General features: G+C 37.2%; 1 protein-coding gene across 3 annotated transcripts in view; it reads left to right on the forward strand.

The window, feature by feature from the left end:
- Positions 1-447: 447 nt before the first annotated feature.
- CCDC181 (coiled-coil domain containing 181) overlaps positions 448-21,751 on the forward strand; it is a 27,043-nt gene continuing 5,739 nt past the window's right edge. Inside the window, exons 1-4 of one of the 3 annotated variants that reach the window (XM_077761751.1) lie at positions 448-498; positions 4,002-4,141; positions 6,924-7,871; positions 19,491-19,637. In XM_077761751.1, coding sequence (XP_077617877.1) covers positions 4,025-4,141; positions 6,924-7,871; positions 19,491-19,637 — 1,212 coding nt within the window. In that variant the 5' untranslated portion in view covers positions 448-498; positions 4,002-4,024. Of the gene's footprint in view, positions 499-3,501; positions 3,520-4,001; positions 4,142-6,923; positions 7,872-19,490; positions 19,638-21,751 lie in introns of those variants that run through there. The other 2 variants (XM_077761752.1, XM_077761750.1) reach the window with 2 other exon arrangements.

Here is a 21,751-nt window from a genome sequence, read left to right on the forward strand (position 1 = left end):
CGGGGGCGTCCGGGAGGAGGCGTGCGCGAGACGTCTGGCGCCGGAGTCCCGCGTCCAGCGAGCCCGCGGGGGAGGCGGGCAGCACCCCGCGTGGCTTTATGTGAGGGGAACCCCTCCGAGGGTAGCTTCGTCTCCCGCTTTTGTCATCTTCTTTCCCGTCCCCAAGTTCTCGTCCCTGGGAGAAAAGAGTCACTCCTGAAACGGTGGCTCCCATGAAGAGGCTTAGTTATTCATTTAGGCGACGGTTCCTGGGGAGCCTGGATACAAATTAGAATGATCACCTAATGTTTGTAAAGTATTATTATTGTCATACTTGTGACAGTATGAATTTAAGATTCTTTTTTTACTCATGGGGTTACCGTTCGGAAGGATGCAGCAGGAAGAACGGGCCAGGTGGTCTCACGGTGTTCGTAGGCTTGGCTTTTGCTTAAGCGCTTGTTTTGTGTTCAAACAGGCTGTCTTTGACGTTCCTTGGATTCTCTTCGGTGTTAAACAAACGTATGTTTAAAAGGCTATGAGATAAGACTGGGGTCAGTGAATGGGAGTAAACTATTTTCACAGGTCTGCGTCCTGACAGAAAGTTGTCAAAAGTGTACATGCAGACTTCGCTGAGACTCACACACGCTAAAGCGTCTGCAGCCACAGGCCCACGTGGGAGTTAGCAGACACCCCGGAGGAAGGAATTAATTTGTCTCTTATTCTAGTTAACCTATTAAGAGGGTGGTTCTTATCCAGGCCACTTATGTAGATTTTTTACTGCTGATAAACCCTGAAATTTAAATGTGTGAAACTCAGGAGGAGTAAGTGCTACGGATTCAGTTGGTGTAAAATGTGTTTTTGTTCCAGTATGTTGAGTGTGCACCATATGGCCAGGACCCTGGGGATGATGATTAAAAGAACTGAAGGGGATTGGATATCCTGTGACGCATTTGAAAAAGTCTTAAGGGACTTGGTAACAAGAGTTTATGATTTATGTTCTTTGTTTACTTGGCAACCGGCCACGAAGTTTTTGAAGGGACAGGAAAAGAACGGCGGTACAAATTTAATGCATCTTCATTTATGTCTTAGAGTCACTTCAAACTGTGGCTTTTTCTTTTTTTAATTATTGCATAATTGTACGATTTAATAACACCTAGTGTGTTTGATTTTTTCATTTTGTTTTTATTGATTATGCTGATTCTGTCTTTTAAATTTGAGCTTTCACATGGGTGAGCTTCTTTGTAAATATAAAAGCACAGCTATGAAAGTCTTCCGGCAACGATTTTTTACAAATTCAGAACTATATTTATTATAAAATTAAAGGAGAGTACTGAAGAGCTCCACAGAAATCTTATTCTAACAATTAGTTATGTAACCTAAACATCTTAGTAAACTCCAAGATCCCTGGTCTGAAAAGAAAGCTGATTATGCTAAGCCACTTGTGACTGTGAAAACCAGTATTGTTTCTATCAGTATTTTGGATCACAGTGAGTTTTAGTGTGTTCTAATCATCCACGGTGCACTTACTTTCAATTAGTACATCGTTAGACATAACAGTTGATGTGGTTTAGCCTGTCTCGTGGCCAGGCAGTGGTAAAGAAACTCACTCGGAAGTATTGGTTTGGTTTCTCTAGGTTACCTCAAAATATTATTGCTCTCAACCTTTACTTTACAAATTACTGAAACTTTACTTTGAGTTCTTTAAGAAAGTCCATTTTGTATTCTTAGTTTAAAAGAAATAACTATCTAGAAGGGATTGTAATCTAACTAACACGTTGGGAATAGTTTTAATTATCGAGTTGAATAATTAGGTTGAATGATTTACATTCATGTACATAAAACTAACTTCCTCTTGAGAAGGGGAAGGGTACCAATACCAAACACCACGCTAAGGAAAGATGACATTTCAATGAAACAGACCAGAATTTTTTAAGTCTTGGATTTCAGAGGCCCAGATCATTTGTTTTCAATTAAGTTTATCATGCTACTATGCATTTCCTTTTAAATTCTCTTGCTTTTCATGAGTTGGCAATTATTTGCTTATTTGCAGCTTATAAAAAGTTTAAAATAAATCTTAGGGGTCCTCCAGTTTTTGCTAAAGCTCTTTGTCATTGACAGGGAATGCAACACTTCTTTTTTTTTTTTTTAATTTTTTAAAATGTTTTATTTATTTCTGAGAGAGAGAGAGGGAGATACAGAATCTGAAACAGGCTCCAGGCTCTGAGCTGGCTGTCAGCACAGAGCCCGACACGGGACTTGAACCCACGAACCGTGAGATCATGACCGGAACCGAAGTCGGATGCTTAACGGACTGAGCCACCCAGGTGCCCCAGGAATGCAACACTTCTAATAGGCAACTTACTTTAGGACAAGTTTGCAATATAAATTCCGTTTTAAATTGCCAAAATTTGTCCCTGCGTTTCCAGCCCTTGACTAGTTTTTCTATTTGAAGTTGAACTTCAAATGGCAGCAGCCATTTGAATAATGTAAAGCAGGTGTCATGACTCTTTGAATTTTCTCTTCTCTAGGATAATATTCCTAGGGCATTCCTCTGAGCCTGGTTTTCAGGCATTTTACTCCCATAGCCAACCCTGAAGATGAGATTTCTGTAGTTCTTTTGAAACTGGACCTGAAATTCTATGTACATTTAGACAGCGTTGCTCTTTCTGTTTTTGTTTAATAGTGGGAAACGTTCAGGTTATTATTATATAATTGCCTTTATGACAATTAGATCTACATAAAGTTATCCCTCAACCCTGTTTCTTGAACAGATAACCTGACATCAGACTGATCCCTTCTCACTCCTTCCAGATTCTTCTTCAGGAACACATTATGTCAGGCCACAGTGCACAATTTCATGCAATTCCATGTTTGTTTGCTCTTTCTCCTGTTGTTCTCTTTATCTGAAATAACTGATGGACTCTTGTCCTCAGTATGTATATAGGAATATTGTAGGTATTCAACAAAGGTTCATCAAAACTGTACATATATACACATACATATGGTATGCTCACATACATATACAGACACATTATAGGTGAAGATTTATTCACTTCTTTTGTTTGAAAAATTATAGACAAAACAGTTAGCAGGGTGAGGAACTGACCTCAATCTATAGATAACTTTAGCTTTGTTCTCTTAAAAGTGACTGGATTCACACACCATTTTCATAAACACGAACGTTTACCAGACCTCCCTATTTATTTGTCACTGATAATGGGTACTATTAGGCATCACATTTTATTTTTTTTTTAATGAAAAATATAGTTCAGAGAGTTGAAAACAGTTTGACTTCTGTGGATATTAACATTTACCGTAGTTGAAAATCAGATGTTACTTAATTGAAAGCTCTCAGATCACAAATTATAACTATGCCCTATAAACTAGTAGGATTGAAACATTGAGGATAGGAAGTGATACTCAGGTTTCTCCCACTGTTTGAGAGTTTGCTTTACACTTTTCTTTTACAAAAGACCCACATTAGTACCTGTTTTTGTTCACTGAATGAAATCTGAAGAGGATTTTTGCTTTTATGAAAAGGTAATTGCTTCTTTGCTTTCTGCCATGTTGGCTTTCAAAAGGTTTCGTTGGAATGCTCTGCTTTCAAAGAGCAGAGGAAGCCTGTCATTTGTTTTTATTTCAATATAAGACAATGTTAATGAGTATGACTTAAAAGCTGTGTCATCTGCTTTGACCTGGGCAAGGAGTTTTAATGATTGGCAGGGAGGGGTGTGGAAAATCCTCCTCTAAGCCTCAGAGAGTCTTCTTATCCACCTTTTGTAGGCTCTTTGTAAATCAGGGTTTCAGGAATTGGGTGGAGGGGAATGGTTTTTAGAGTGGTAGATCTAGAAAACGTCTGGCCATTGAAGGTCCCTCTTTCAGGGTATACAGATAGTATGTTTATTTGGAACATCTCATGCTTTGTGTTTCTATGTGTTGGTTAGCTTATTACATTAAATTCCATTCTCCACTCTTCCCCTAAAGTGGGCATAACATATACCTTGTCTTTTTAAATCTTACAGCATTATTCTTTAATAAACAGAAAATGGATGAAAGTAAAGATATGGACTCAAAAGAAAGTGGAGACTATGAAGATGACTTTGAAAAGGACCTGGAATGGTTAATTAATGAAAAAGAAAAAAGTGGTGCCAGCATAATAGAGGTATATATAAATTGCAAAAAGCATTCATAATACTTACATTAACAGAGTGCTTTGTAATTCTTCAAGAGTTTTGCATATATTATGTCCTCTAAACCTCCCAAAATTCCTTTGATATACACGGACGGAACAAGTATCATTATTTCCGCCTTAGAAATGAGAAAATGGAGACATTAAGAGTTTATATGTTGTATCCTAAGGCAAGACATAATTAGTGAGAGAACAGGGATTAATTTAGCACTTAATAAAGTTTAAATTATAGTTAAAAATGGGAGTGCCTGGGTGTCTCAGTTGATTAAGCTTCTGACTTCAGCTCAGGTCATGATCTTGCAGTTTGTGAGTTCGAGCCCTGCATTGGGCTCTGTGCTGACAGCTCAGAGCCTTGAGCCTGCTTTGGATTCTGTGCCTCCCTCTCTTGCTCATGCTCTGTCTCTCTCTCAAAAATAAATGTTTAAAAAAACTAAAATAATAATTGAAAGTTATAATTTATATAATATAAATGATTTATTGCATCAAAAATAAAAACAAGTACAATTAATTTCTACTTTCGATAAACTTGGGAAAAATCATGGAATTATACTTTTAACATAAATGAAAATAAAGCAGATCCTCAAAAAACATGGTCTTTTGGCTAATATTTGAAGCCCTTAGACTGAATTAGCTCATCAGGGGAATGTATATAGAGAAAAATGTAGAGAGTCAAAACTGAGCCATAGGAATACCATAGAAAACAGTGGACCCATTAAACATGATCATACAGTATTTATGAGACACATAGAAGGGAAATCCAGGAAAATGAAACTGTTCCTGGATCATGGACAGTTCTTTCTCTCTTTACATATTATATATATATTTATGCATATGTAGTGTATATGTGTGTCTCTATATAATTGATGTGTGTATACATGTGCGTATATATTCATACATGTATATATTCATATGCATATATGTATGAATAATTAGAGTCAATAAATAGGGAAGTAATGAAGAAAAGATGTAAGACAGCTATAAGAATAGGTGACTTTAGAGGGACAGCGATCTAAGTAATTGCAACAGAAGTCAGATTTAAGAAGGTTAAGAAAAAGAATATGAGAAAAAGAAGACAGTAAGTTTTACATCACAAACTTCTCTTAAGTTCCATTTGCTTTCTTATACATTGGAGAGGAGAAATGGGATAATATTTGGAAAAGACAACAGTGAAAAGTAAAGATTTTTCTGAGATGGCCTTTAAATGGGAGTTTTATGTATCTTTAGCAGAAAAATAGTAAGAATGAGTAGAGGCAGAGATATCCCAGAGTGGTAAGTTCCAATCTCATGGCTGGAAGGGTATGTGATCCAAAGCACAGAGTGCTAGAATTAGAAAAGAGATAATGATGATTCATTGTTTCATTTCTTAATTCATTCAGAAAATATTAATAATCACCTGCCATGTATCAGAGGCTGTTGTGGGTGTTTGGGATACAGCAGTGGTCAAAACAAAGGGCTCTCGTCAATCTTACTCATTCTCGTGGGTGGTTATAATCACTTCTTCTTGTGAGGCTGCCAAGGAAAAATGGATGACAGATATGGAGACGTGGATAAGGGCTGGGATGGAATCTCACTGTAAAAAGGGGTAGTTATATTGCAGTGGGTTTTCATTTTTTTGTTTCTTTGGCTTCTTTTGCAGTGGGTTTTAAAAAATTAAAACCAAAGAAAATTAGGAAACAGATACTGTCAGAATGAACAATGAATCAAATACAGCTTAAAAAACCCCAATTACAATACAGAAATCTTAGTTTAATCTTACTTACTTGTTAGACGTTTTAACGGGCCAGGTTTATTTGCTTATCAGACATCTGGCAATGCTGTGCAGGGTAGGAAGGGGCGACTATCAGAAAAGATGACCTTTAAGCATGTAAAAGAGGAAGGGAATTTTATGAGTTTGAAGAGAGCAGCAGGTGGTAACTCCCGTAAAATTGTTTCAGGAGGGAGAGAAGTGTCCGAGAAAAAGAAAAAACTACTGTAGGGGGAAAGTGTTTCTGTTTGGTCGCTGAGTATGTATGTATGTGGGAAAGATGTTAGATAAGAAGCCTTTAATTAGAAACAGCAGGTGTAGAGCAGTGTTTGGTGATGTGATAATACTGATCTATGGTTCACATGGAACTATGCTTTTTTAATATAAGTTTATGATGGTGTTTAGCATAGACTGTTGGAGCCTTGGAGGATAGTTAGGAAGGAAAATGTCATCTGGAGATAAAAATTGACTGGAATTTGGATCCAGATCCTGCAGAAAATGGCAGCAATAATAATCTGAAAAGATTATAAGAGTCTCAGAATGATTAGAACTTGACTAAAGACTGAGGTTGTAATGGTCCTGGGGAGAAAGATAGTTTTTTGAAGAATACAAATATTATAAGAGAAAACATTAAAATTTTTTTTTTTTCTGAAAATTTAAAGTTAAGAATGTTTTATAGAGGAGGCATATTAACATAATAATGTACTATTTGTAGTTACCTTTTCATTAGCATAAAACTTTTAAAAATGTTAATATAGCCCCTAGCAACATCCAATTCAGATTTAGCATTAAATTTTTCCTAAAGTGCTATTGTCACATGCATTTCCCTTGGGGTGCTCATAAATATTAGTTAGAATATTATGAGCACAGTAAAAGTAAGAAGCATGTAAATTTTCCCATTCACTAAATGTATGGCATGATTATGGAAATGCATTTTGGATTGTCTACATGTAAATGGACAAAGAGTCTCAATTTTTACTGAAAAAGAGAACCTCATATTATTTTTTTTAGATGGCTTGTGGGAATGAAGAGAATATTAATCAAGAATTAAAAGACAATGAAACAGAAACAGAACACACAGAACAGAATTCTGATCCTGACAAATCTTTGAAGGATGAAGTTTCACCAAGAAGAAATGCCTTCATTTCTGTCCCAAGTATTCAGCCTTTGGATTCCATATCAGATTCAGATAGTGAAAACTCTTTCCAGGAATCCAGAATGGAGAGCCAGAGAGACCTGGAGGAGGAAGAGGATGAGGAAGTAAGGAGATATATTATGGAAAAAATTGTAGAAGCCAACAAGATTCTACAGAATCAAGAACCTGTGAATGATAAAAGGGAACGAAAACTTAAGTTCAAAGACAAATTAGTTGATTTGGAAGTTCCTCCACTGGAAGACACTGATTCTTACAAAAATCATCTTGAAAATGAAAGTAGTATGTCTGGAAGACTGTCACAGTTATGTATTTCCAATGAATTTGGACAAGAAAATGTGCTCCTGTCACTCACTGATGGAAATTGTGAAGAGAACAAGGATAGGAAAATACTAGTTGAGAGAGATGGAAAGTTTGAACTTCTGAATTTACAAGACATTGAGAGTCAGGGGTTTTTGCCCCCCATTAATACTAATGGTACAGAAAATGAACCTCACCAGTTGTCATCTAGGTCTTCCAACTCAAATGTCAATGGTGTCAAGAAAGAAGAGCCTATAGCAATGATTCATGCTGTTGCTCATTCATCAGCAGAAGAGCCACTGGCTTACATCCCTCAGCCACCAACCAACCCCAAGACACGTCCAAGCTCTGCTGCCAACTCAGATCGAAGTAAGGGTAACGGGAAACCCAGTCACAGAACACAGTCTGCAAATACCTCTCCAGTGACCTCAACATATTGTCTTTCTCCTCGACAGAAAGAACTGCAAAAACGGCTAGAACAAAAGAGAGAAAAGTTAAAGAGGGAGGTGAGGCCATAAGTGGGCATCATATTGAAAGCAGAATGTATTTTCATGTTTTATAAATGCAGTGGGAATTGAAATGGTCCCTCAAAGTATTGGATACATTTGCTTGCTTGTTTTGTTTTTCTATTGTTAGATTAAGTGGTTAAATGTTAAGAATGCGGATTTACTGGGTAAACACCATGATTATGTTGGTCCTTTCTTGGAAGAATCACAGAGCATAGTAATGAATGACTCATGTTAGAGGTAGAGATATCAGTGATGACATCATCAGATCCTTTTTTTAAAGATGAGACTCAGAGAAGTGACTGCTGAAAGTAATCTTGATGTGAGCAGGTGAAAATCAGGTGTCAGATGGAAAAATGAAGGCACAAATTTGTTGGAGTTTAGGAGGCAACAGGTAGATTTGGATTATAATTCTCTGACTTATGTGTGTGTGTGTTTTCACATATTCTTCCATGCCTATAATTCCTTGATTTCAGAGATTTTAGTTTTATTTTAAGAATAGAGCCTGATAACCTTAACAGAGTATTTCCAAAATGCCATATGGAATCCCAGATGATAATGATGATGATGATGACAGTGATCTGGTTCTGTGAATCAAGAAGCGGCTGTGAGGTAACCGAAGCATTTCTTTGGGGTCTTAGGGATTGCAATCCAGGAGACAGAGAGTCAACCTAAATCAAAAGTGTGCTCTGAATAGTGAGCTAGTGAGTAGGGAGTGCAGGCCTATAAAGGCAAAAACCACAAGTCTACATAACTTGTTTTGAAAGAATTATGATTGGTGATGGCAGAGTTTAAACTGACGAGCTAATACACATAGTCTGGCCAACAGATGTTACATTATCTCTATTTCCATCCGAAGTACAAGAATGTGTCTCACCAGGTGGTCAGGGTTGTGGTTGACAAGTTGCAGTTGACAAAAGTCAAAAGATCAGGTGGACTGAGAATTGAAACAGTGAACTTGAAATAGGAGACAATGCATAGGCCCCACTTCTTCAGTGTTCTTTCAACTCTATTTTGAGTGACTCTCTTAGCAATGCTGACTTCGTTTTGAATCTTCTTCCACCTTTCCCCCTTCTGATCAAGATCTTTCTGGCAGGAAAACATCAATGACAAATTTTTATGATCATGCAGCCCTATTTCATTATTAAAGTGGTTGGCAACCTGCAATTTGCTCGGGGCCCCTCACATACTTTGGAGGGTGGAATCTCATAGTGCTTGTTACTTGATATGTTCAACAAGCATGAGAGGTGAGAGTCTTCCATCCACACCTGAGTAACAAGGCGGTTTGAGAAAATAAGACCTAGAAGTCATTTAGATTCTCCTTTCTTTTCAGTCAAAGGGTACATCTGATGGATGGTTTTGAGTCTTTGAACAAACATTATCTGAGTTCTGACAGGATTTGTAACATTGGCTATGAGAGCAATGACAGTGGGATAATAATGGGTATAGAACAAATTAAAACAATGATAAGATAGCTTGTAACGCAGGTCCCAGTTCTGATCAGGAGTTAACTAAAAATATCTGAGAATCTGAAATCCAGCCACCCAAAGGTTTTAGAGGGTGAGATTCCCCTGAGTGATTTAGAAAGCTTAAAAATCTTAGCAGTTTCTAATTCCAAGTGACAGGAAGCCTTATCCACATACAGCAAGAAGTGTTAGTGATGACTCTACCTTGGATAACAAGTAAATAACCTACTGCTGTGCTATTATTGAGGATAACATGAGATAGAGTTTATAAAGATTTGCCCTGGCTCTAATATCTTGGGCAATGGACCTGGAAATTCTGCTGATGGTCCAAGAGAGATTTCTAATCATGGACTCATTCCAAGCCAACAACTGAAGATCCTCCCAAATTGGGCCCCTGTACAAAGGTTCTTCTTTCCTGGGAGATCATAGCCTTGAGAATGCCCACAACTATTATCTTTATATTTAGAGGGGTTGTCAACTGGATAATCATTTTCTTTTAGTTTTTTTAGTGGAGAGACTTCTTTTACTTCTATGATTAGTTCCTATATGGTTATCCTTTAGTAATTATCTTAAGGACAGATAAAAGGGAAGTTAGATATCCCAGGCGGCATTGCTCTGCCATTCTCCAGCTGTCTAGGCAAGCAGATGCCCAAGATTGTCCCCTGTAAGTGCAGATGAAAATGTATCCTGTAGGGGTGCAAAGCGTCTCTGCTTAGATCTGGTTATGGACTCCTTTACTGGTATAGAGGGCCTGATAGGAGAAAACCAGGGATCTATTTTATTTGAGCAGACAGAAAGGGGGTGGCTGTGTGATTCAGATCTTAGCTGAAAGAATCTTTTGTACGGGGGAGTCTTGCAGCTACAAGTGTCTGTTGAGGAACACGTGTTATTTGTGCTTTGGCACGTCTGCAAGAGCCAAGTAGAGGAGGTTTCTGGCTCTTGATAAACGGTTGGATCATTAGAATGTTTTTCTCCAGCATTTTGGGGTGGTTAAAGTGAAGCAGAGGGTGTTTTCTTAACTGGGAGGCCAGATTATTTTAACTTGATAGGTGAGGTCAGAGGGGACAATCTAGTTTACAGTGAAATTACGGAGAAGAGTGAAATTATAAATGAGTTGCCCAAGAGTTTCCTGATCCCCCACAGGGGGCTGGGAATGACATACTCAGTAGCCAGAAAGGTTACCCGGGAGAGCTTGCTGTAGTTTGGGGTGTTTGAATTATGGCTTTGTCTACCATTTAGTTCCTCTAATTTGGGTAATAATAAGCAAGAGCAGAAAGCATCTCATGTTTTAAAAACAATCAAACTCAAGTAATCAGAATCACTGGTAGAAGTAGGATTAACCAGAGTGCTGAAGTGCCTGCTACAAGGGTTATTCCAAATATTTCATGAACATCAGGCATTAGTAAGAGTCTGTTGTGAGGTTATACAAGCCTGGTCATGACTCTTGGGAAAGCTGTCTGTGTACTTCAGGTGCTGTCTGCTTCTCATCCAGACTCTTGGTTTTGAGTGAATCTGGATATTTTTAGTTTGAGATCTCTTGTGGATGGGGATGTCCAGTCAGGTGAGGATGCCTTTTTTTTTTTTTTTAAATAAGAACTGTGAATCCATGGGTCAATGCCTTTAAGTTTAGCAGCATAGAGGTTAGTTAAGAATACTTAATATGACCCTTCCCAGTGAGGTTGGAGGGCATCCTTGTGAGGGTGACATTTCCAGTAAGCAAATGTCCAGGTGGGAGGTTATGATGTTGAAGATGTTTATCTCCCAGGAGTGTGTTGGGGAAGGATTGCTGTATGAGCTCGGTATTAGTTTCAAGTACTTTGATAAGATCTTTGCAGTAGATTAGTGGATTTCCTTTCCATTGTAGGCCATACTCATAGGTGTTCAGATAATGATTTCAAAGGGAGATAATTCATGTCTACCAAACAGAGTGGATCTTAGGTTAAATAATATCAAATATAGACCAAAGCAGACTGAAAGATGCAGTAAGGTTTGCCACTGGGTCTTAATTATTCCATTTGTTTGTTCTACAGTGGCAGAGTGTTGGGGATGATATGTGCAATGAAAATGTTGTAATGTTGGCCAGATGTGTCAAATGGTCTATAATATTTATTTTGTGAAATAGCTCCCTCAGTCATTGTGAAGTTCGGGGGTACACCTCAGTTTGGGATTATTTTCTGCAATAATTTTTACCATGGAGCTGAAGCCATACTCCATGACTAGGAAAGGGTTCTGCACAGTGAGAAAACATACAGGCCATTACTAGAACATACTTGTGTCTTTGAGATGGTGGCAGCTGGGTAAAATCCAACTGCCATATTTCAAAGGGTGCAGAGGGTAAGAGAAGATATCTCTGTCATCAGAAGGTAAGGGTTTAGAAGGCAGGGTTTAGAGAATGATAGTTCGAAATGATGACATTTGGGGAGACAGCAAGAGAGTTTCATAAAAGGTTAATCTGCTGGAGGACAAATGCCAAATATAATGAATCTCATTCTCATAATGGAGTTTGTAAAGGGGGTTGCTTATTTTTATGACGTACATTTTATTGAAGTTATTTATTTATTTTTTAAGTTTATTTATGTTGAGAGAGAGGTGTGGGAGGGAGAGGCGGAGGGAGAGGGAGAGAGAACCATAAGCAGGCAGGCGGAGCCTGACACAGGGCTCAATCTCAAGAACCATGACATTATGACCTGAGCCAGAATCAACAGTCACATGCTTAACTGACAGTTGCTTAGGTGCCCCTATGACATACATTTTATTTTTTTATTTAAAACATTTAAAAATGTTTATTTTTGAGAGAGAAAGAGAGAGAGCATAAGCATGGGAGGGTCAGAGAGAGAGGGAGACATGGAATCTGAAGCAGGCTGCAGGCTCTGAGCTGTCAGCACAGAGCCCGACATGGGGCTTGAACTCTCAAACCATGAGATGCTTAACCGAGCCACCACCCAGGCACCCCTGTCATACATTTTAAAATGATGACTAATAACATTATATCAGGAAACCATCAGATTTCTGGGAATTTCACACAGAATTTGGAACATTGTATAGATGTTATATAAAGGAAGTTTAGTATTATTTCTTATTTGACAATGCTTCCCATGTGATTTTAACGTATCAAATAAACCTAATAGGTCCTATGGAATTTTCCAGTTCAAAAAGACTTTATTTAGAAGTTGATTTGAGGGAGTTTGTAAAAAATATCAAAAGGTTTGGATACTTGAGCCAGTAGGATAACAGAAAATTATAAAACAATATTTAATTATCCATTTAATCAAATTAATTTTCAGGGACAAATACAGAAAATTACAATTAGCTATAAAAGCCTTCGCTGGTCTTAATAGAGAAGAAGACTCAGTTTTCCCAAGTTATCAAAGATTTGATAAAGACAAAACATAGAACCTGTTTCCGAGGCAGATTACCCTGAAAGCAAAGAAACTTTGTCTGTACAATCTCTTATTAAGAGCAGGCCATCAATCTGAGAAAATTTGTCCTTTCAACAGAGAAAACCAAAATTTCGCACTAGTGTACTTTGATATCGAAACTGAACTTTAAATGCATTCGTTTTAATCTTGGCCAGCTTGATTACATATGAAGTTCCTTTTCCAAGATTTCTTTCTTATAAACCTTCTAGAACTTTCTGTGTCTATTTTAGTTTGTCTCTTGTTCGTTCTCTTTCTGCAATAACCAGCCTTTCTTTATGATAAAATCAGTTTCATTTCCCTCAACAAAATGCATTTCTTCCCCACACCTTCTTTTACCAAAAACACACACCCTGCTTTCCTCTCCTAGTTTCCATTTACATATACAGTCGTTTTCTTTCATCCTTGTTGAATTTTAGTAGTTTTACTTTCAAAAATGCTAAATAGAATTTTTAACCCTTAGGGTCTTAATTCCTAGTAAAAACTAAGAAACAATTGTGGGCAGGTACATTTATACATATGTTTCATCATTTCATAATTTTTATAAGTCACTTTTTTAAAGTTTATTTATTTATTGAGAGAGAGATAGAGAGAGGAAGGGAACAGGGGAGAGGTAGAGAGAAAGAATCCCAAGCAAGCTCCACACTGCCAGCATAGGGCCCAACAAGGAGCTCGAACTCCCAACCCTGAGATGATGACCTGATCTGAAATCAAGAATCAGACACTTAACCAACTGAGCCACCCACCTGCCTCTCATTATTCCATAATTTCTATAAGTATATTCCCCCTCAATGTCATTTTAATTTTTTGCATAGATTTGTTTATTAAATAGACCTAAATATTATATATATTTTTGTCTTTCTGTAAAAAATTTAAAAGCCAAAACTAAATAAACTTTGGTTTAGCAATCGATATCTCAGTATGTTATATATTTTGAAATTATTTAGATGGTTAATGAACATTTGTTATCTAGTTTAATTCAGCATAAACTTTTATCTCATTTAAATTTACTTAAATTGCTTGCCTTTAGTGATTGCACTTCGATTAGAACACTGAACAACTAATCATCATCTTAAGTTATTTCTTTTATTGACAGATTTTGAAACAGAGATAGCATGAGCTTTTATGATTAGTAAACCCAGATAGAAAAAGTTGTGTATTTCTATTGCCTCTGATGTTAACTCTGAAGACACTTCCTGCTTTTATTAAACCAGCAAACATAAACTTGCATTTTTAATTTATTTTTATTTTTTTACTAAAGTTTTAATTCAAATTCCAGTTAGCATACAGTATAATATTAGTTTCTGGTATACACTATAGTGATTTAACGCTTCCGTGCAACACCCTGTGCTCATCACAAATGCACTCCTTAATCCCCATCACCCATATTACCTATCGTCCCACACACCTCCCCTCTGGTAGCCATCAGTTTGTTCTGCATTAAACTAGCATTTATTTATCAAGGATTATCTCAGATCATGTGAACTTGAAAAATACGTGGGTTAGTGGTTTTTGTATTTCTGGGAATTTTTTGAATACTTAATTTATGTAAGCACTTAATTGTTTTTAATCCAATTAAATGGACCTCTTTTATAAATTAACTTTGTCAATGCCATCAGAGATAGAAAATATCACATCACTGTAACATACATATGTAGGCATACGTAATATATAGATAGTTATAGATAGTAACCTTATAGTTTCATTTTAAAATGCATACCATGATTCAGGCATGATTCAGCTTTTCTCAAAAGAATAGCTGGATCCAAATAGTATTTCTGGCAGATGGACTAAGTTAATTGCTCAGATGACCAAAGTCTTTTACTAAGGATTTTTATTTGTGTGCTGTGAAGGTCCTTACAGAGCTGTCCCCAGTTCTGGCAAGAAGATTGGAATGAGGAAGTGGAGGAGGGTACCGAGGAGGTGGAGATGGTGCAGAGGGGAAGAGGAAGATGGCCCCAGAGGCAGGTCCTTGGTGCAAGAGGGCTGTTGCATGCCCAGAGACAAAGAAGAAGTTAGGGAACAAGATGGTGCCTGATACAACGAAGATGGGTCTTCTTAAAATTGTTTGTTTGCTTCAGTTAGTTTAGAAATGGCATTTTATAAAGAGATTTTTAGAATCTTGAATATGTTTCAAACCTTCCAGGTAACAACTGAAATAGGCATCCCATTTGATTGTCTTTATAAGCCTTTTCCAATTGTGCATGCAGGTAAACTAATTTTAGGATAACAAAAGTACCCATTTTAAGCAATGAAGTTTTAAATCATCTTGGGTCATATGATCCAATGGGGCAAGTATTCACAGCAAGAAGGGCCATTTTCCTTAACATAAATACTGCAGGAGTTACAATAGGGGCTGATTATTATTTCCCATAACTGAGTACTTACCAAGAACCTGAAACCCAAATATTCCATTCAGAATGAATGAAGATGGAATCCTCCCCTCAAAAATGAGTGAGGACAGAAGCCAGCAACAGAGGACATCCAAATAAAGGCCTGAACCTTGACCAAGATTGGCGGGGGGGGGGGGGGTTGGAGTTCAGAACCAAGAGGATTTATCACTGTGACTCAAAGCCACCGAGGGTATGTAGGAGTGCAGTGGACTCCTGATACCTTACTCCGATCCAGGGCAACACTGGAAACAGAGGTCAGGTACTTGAGATCCTACCAGCTATGCTAAGTAATGTCGATTAAGAAGAGGCTGTGAAGCAACCAGAGCATTTATTTGGAGTCTTAGGGATTGCAATCTGGGAAACGTCAACCAAAATTGACAGTGCTTTGAAATATGAGTGGGGAGCCCAACTTTATAAGTGCAGGCTTATAAAGACAAAACCCACAAGGGTTTTGAAGGAATTAAGGGGGCAGAATTTAAACTATTGAATACACAATTGACTCTTTAGCTAGCAGGTGTTACATTATCTCTATTTCGGTCCAAAGTAGAAGAGGAGTTTGACATTGTTCTGAGAACTGAGAACAGCGGGGGGCGGGGGTGGGTGGCTGCAATGGTCCTACTTCCTCAAGCCCTTTCAACTGCATTTCGAGTGACTCTCTTAGCAGTGCTGACTTCACCTGGACTCTTGTTTCATAGCTCTTGAATAAAACTGTGTTTCATTAATGAAAACTCCAGGTCCTAAAACTGGTGGATTTTCTCTAAATTAGTTAAATCAGTGCCCTGGTTCTCTGTTTTATTGGATACCTAATGATATTAACCTGAACCACAAACTGTCTGACTGTAAATGCCAGACTTCGGCAGGATCACAGGTAGATAGAGTTTTACAATTAGAAGAATCCCTAAAGATCCTTTTACAGATAAGAAATCTGTTAATTAAATTTTAGAACTTTATAAACTTTACCCAAATCACTCAATTTGTTTATAGCAAAATAGGATCCATAATCTGTTTTCTTGGCATCTATTGAGAAATGGTGTAGGAATTATGTAGGAAATTATCAAGGAAATTTCTGATGTTTAAATAAGGAGCCCGTATTAAGCAGAAAAATTGTTTGAAAAACAAATTAAGGGTGTATAACCTATAGAACGCTTAGGCAGGAATCTGAAAAAGTGCACACTAAATAAAGTTTAGCTTGCTTGGGCACTAATATCAGAACTGTAACAGGCAGACCTAGTCTACTTGGTTTAGGTATATGACAGTACTTAAAAGGATCTGCTAACGTAGAACTTTATGATAATACAAAATTACATATGAGAATGAACTATGTAATGTTTGCTGTACACACATATGCATGTGCAAGTGCCTTATATATTTGTATAAATATTATACAAGAGGTTTTATATAATTTCAGCATCTTTTCACTAATGAACTGAGTAATCTTGAACTGGTGTGACTCAGAAGTAGTTTTGCTTTTATTTTGATCCTCTTTTCTGGGTGTCACTTAGTCTTGGTGCTGAGATGCACTTTTCTCCTGCCAGAATCCTCAGAACTAATTTCCCTTTGCTTACGCACTTGCCGAAGGCATGGTTTTATTACTTATATATTTTCTCAAGACTGTATGTAAATGCTAAGGCTTTTTCATATTTTTTAATTGGTTTCAGGGGAAGGCTTTCTTTGTTTATGCCCAACAAAATATTTGCTGGGTTGAACTGCTATACTGTGTCTATTCTAAGTGCATCATTCATTGTTTTCTTTGGCAACTGCATTATCTGTACTTTGGCTGAGATCTTCTGTGTAATATCTAAATGTTCCTCCAGAAAGATAATCATCTTACCACACTGTCTGTATTTATGCACGGTATTGTCAGCTGAGGAAAGACACAGAACTGAAACAAAACAAAAGCATTTATTTGAGGTCTCAGAACTGGAATTTGGGGAGTAGAGATTTAAATAGCAACCCACATTATGTCCACTAGCGCACAAAAGTCAAGAGTTTTTAAAGGCAAAAAAGAATGCTTGTATATACATTATTTACAAAGAATTTTGTTTGGTGTTGACAACAGAAATTTAATCTTGGCTACACATAATTGGTTACTGAGGCTATGGCTAAGAAAAAGTAATACTGTAGCAGGTTGCACATACTGGCTGAGCCCTTGCTATATTGGTAGTGTGGCCCAGTTCAAACATTGCATAAGGCCCACATCCTAATGGCCCCTGTCTCCAGTTAAAAGTCCCTTGACATAAGGTGAGTCCATTTTGTTTCACCTTTCACATTACCCAAGCTCCTTTTTGTAAAAAGAAACTTACAAATAAATGTAAATTTTAATCTTTGATAAATTCACATTTTATGTAAACATTTTTAGGGCTTAGAAAATAGTATATAGGTATTTCAAAATAGAAATCTTCATTTTTTATTCACATGTATGCATATATTTTTATTTTAAAAAATTTTAATGTTTACTTTTGAAAGACACACACACACACAGTTGTGGGGTGAGGGGTGAGGATGGGTAGGGGCAGAGAGAGGGAGACACAGAATCTGAACCAGGCTCCAGGTTCTGAGCTGTCAGCACAGAGCCCAAGGCAGGGCTTGAACTCATGAACTGTGAGATCATGGCCTGAGCTAAAGTCGGACACTCAACTGACTGGGCCACCCTATGTATATATTTTTAAAAGGAGAGTATCACCAGGATTCTGTCACAAAATCATACACACCTTTCCAGGATATCAGTATTTTAAAAGACATTTTGTGCCGTCAATTGGATAAAATTTTTTTCTTTCCTTCTTACATTTTGTTCAATCAGAAGGAATTAGAATGGCTTGCTATATTGTTAAATGTAAAGAAAGAACTCTGAATTCCATCATTTGAAGAAAATCAAAGCATGGATTGTACAATTAAGTTCATTTAAGTGCTAAAATTTTAGTATTGGAAGAGACTTGAGAGCTCATTAATTTCATTCCATCTTGTAGATGAGAATACAGAGGTGAAGGGTTTGCCCAAATCAACACAGAGTGATGGCAGCAATTGTCACTCATCTCCCAACTTTTAGCTCAGTACAGTTTCCACTATGATAATGGTCCTGACATGTTCCACTTTGCTCCTACTAACTATAGCTCTGTACAACTGGTTTATGTACCTCTCCTCAAGTGTAAAAAACTTCATTTTATAACATTAATTGAATAATTCATATACAAATTCATTTTGTTCGTAAATTTTTCTGTAAAAAATGTCATTTTGGTGGCAGCTGTGTGGCTCAGGTGGCTAAGCGTCTGACTTCGGCTCAGGTCATGATCTCATGGTTCGTGGGTTGAGCCCTGCGTCGGGCTCTGTGCTGACAGCTCAGAGCCTGGAGCCTGTTTCAGATTCTGTGTCTCCCTCTCTCTCTCTGACCTTCCCCTGCTTATGCTGTCTCTTTCTTTGTCTCTCAGAAATAAATAAAACATTAAAAAAATTTTTAATGTCATTTGGTGAATACTAGTTGAAAAATATTTTTTAAAAACTTTTTTTTACATAATTTTTGAGAGAAGGAGCACAGTGTGAGAATCAGAGAGAGAAGGAGACACAGAATCCGAAGCAGGCTCCAGGCTCCAAGCTGTCAGCACAGGGCCTGACATGGGGCTCGAACTTAAACTGTGAGATCATGGCCTGAGCCAAATTTGGACGCTCAACTGACTGAACCACCCAGGCACGCAATTTGCAAAATATTTTTAAACACTGTAATAAAAAATTTCAAACACACATGAAGTTACAGTTAATCCCTGTGTGGCCATCACCCAGCTTTAAAAGTCATTGAGATTTTGGCATATTTGCTTCATCTCCTCTGTTTCTTGGCTGATGTATTTTTAAAGCAAGTCCTAGGAAACGCATTATTGCTCACTGTAGATTTTAATATATCTTTCTAAATGATGATTTTAGCATTTTCTTTCATGACCACAATGTCATTTATCACAACAAATCTAACAAAATATAAAAATGTTTCAAACATTTATGGTGCTCCTATAAGACACTATATAGTGCTTCTGGAGTGTGGTGGCCCCCCCTTTTTTTTTTTTAATTTTGCAGGGCTACAATTTGAGGGATTTAATTCCAAAAGTAAACCAGGAAATGAAGGAGAGATTCAAGGATTTCCTGAACAGCAGGCATATATTGTACATCTATGTAATTGTAGAATTTATCTCTACAATTTAATTTATCTGATAAATCTTCATTTTATTCCTAAGCAAATTGGAAAGTTTTAGGAGCAGAGAATGCTAATTTCAGATATCAAAATATATCTCTCAACTCCAATTATTCATATACAATTTTATTAATTTTTTCATGAATGTCTTTTGATACTCTTTCCACCAGGAAGAACAAAGAAAAATAGAAGAAGAAAAAGAAAAGAAAAAAGAGAATGATATGGTATTTAAAGCATGGTTGCAAAAAAAAAGAGAGCAGATCCTAGAAATGAGGAGAATTCAGCGAGCAAAGCAAATTGAAGACATGAATAGCAGAGTAAGTAAAACTTCTGTATGAAAATAAGTTTATACAGATATGAAGGCTGAGTTACAAGAAGAAATGTGAATATCAGAATAAGAACCTCTGGAAAAAGTAGGACAAGTGGTCCAAAAATGGCCCTTGTAAAAGAAGCAACATACAGATGACTTTGCAATTAAATTCTAAGAAAATCAAATGATTCCTATTTTATTCAGACTTTTATAGTACAGAAAATGGAAAACCACCAATATGTTTTTTCAGGATATTTTAATTTTGATATTCAAATAGGACAAAGATAGCACACACACAAACAGAATGGTTCTACTTAAGAATAGACATATGGGGCGCCTGGGTGGCTCAGTCGGTTAAGCGCCCGATTCTTGATTTCAGCTCAGGTCATGATTTCACGGTTCATGGGATGCAGCCCCAAGTTCTCTGTCTGACTCTCTCTTTGCCCTTCCCGTACTTGTGCTCTCTGTCTCTCAAAATAAATAAATAAACATAAAAAATAGTGGACATATAGACAGATGGAGAAAAGACAAATACCATATGATTTCAACTCATATGTAGAATCCGAAAAACTGAACAGAAAGGAGACTCAGATCTACAAATAAAGAGAACAAAGTGATGGTTGCCAGGGCCCAGAGGTGGGGGTAGGGGGAGGGGCAAAATAGGTGAAGGGGAATGGGAAGTACGGGCTTCCTGTTATGGAATGAATAAGTCATTGCAATAAAAGGGTCAGCATGAGGAATAGAGTAAGTGATATTGTAACAGTGTTGTGTGGTAACAGATGGTAGCTACCCTTGTAGTGAGCTTAGAGAGGGTGAATAACTGTGTCATAAACCTGAAACTAATGTAACATTATTGAATGTCAACTATACTCAAAAAATTTTTTTAAAAGAATGATATATATAAATCTTATATGAAAGCTAACAAATTAAAGACACCAAATTATTTAGTTTTTAAAAATTTGAAACATAGGAAACCAAAGACAAAGCAAAAAGTCATCCATATCCCTACTATTTTTTCCAAAAAGCATATAATAAAAAATTGAAAATTCAGTCCTGTGCCCTACGTATCCTGACTCATCTCCTAGTGATAAGTGCTTTTAAAGTGTGGTGCAAGTCTTCTGAGCCTTATTTATATTTATGGTTTTACAAATCAAAAATTTATTATGCACTTTGCTTTTTTTCCCCATTTACCTCATCATGGTCATATTTCTAGGTCATTACATTTAGATATTTCTTTTTTTAAAAAAAATCTTTTTTTTCTTTTTTTACAAATAGTTTATTGTCAAATTAGTTTCCACATAACACCCANAAAAAAAAATTCTTAACATTTATTCATTTTTGAGAGACCGAGACAGAGTGTGAGTGGGGGAGGGGTAGAGAGAGACAGAGGGAGACACAGAATCTTAAACAGGCTCCAGGCTCTGAGCTGCCAGCACAGAGCCTGACACAGGGCTCAAACTCAAGGACCTTGAGATCATGACCTGAGCCGAAGTTGGATGCCTAACTGACTGAGCGACCCAGGCGCCCCTCATTTAGGTATTTTTTTCAGGTAGCTGCAGAGTGTTCTGTTCAGAGATAATTTATTAACTCCTCAATTGTGGGTATTCAGTTTGGCTCCAGTGTTGTTCTGTGCATTAACAGTGCTGTAGTGAACATGTTCACTCTGTAGGAGAGTTTCTGAAGAGTGGAATTTATGACTCATTGGATGTCCAGAGTGAAATTTTTAGTTAAATGTACAAAAATTAACCTCCCAAAAGGTTGTATCAATTTATAGCCCCTCCAACAGTGTGTAAGAGTGAATTTTTACCACATCCTGACTAACACTTTATGTGGTTTATCTTCTTAATTTTCTTCGGGTTAATAATATGCATGAGTACATATGACCATGTGTATATTCTGTGAGTTTTCTGTTTATAGTCTCCACTGAACTATTATGACTGAATGGATTGAAGGGGCAAGAGCAGATGTGGGGAGAGCAATTAAAAAGCAGATGTAGTTGTATATGAGGGAGAAATGATAGTGACTTGGGCTAGAATTGTAATGAGTAGGAGAGACAGAGAGAGAGAGGGAGGGAGAGGGAGGGAGGGAGGGGGGGGGGAGGAGGAGATGGGCATGGAGGAG

Source organism: Crocuta crocuta, unplaced genomic scaffold, assembly GCF_008692635.1.
Source record: "Crocuta crocuta isolate KB4526 unplaced genomic scaffold, BGI_CrCroc_1.0 scaffold243, whole genome shotgun sequence".
NCBI lineage: Eukaryota > Metazoa > Chordata > Mammalia > Carnivora > Hyaenidae > Crocuta > Crocuta crocuta.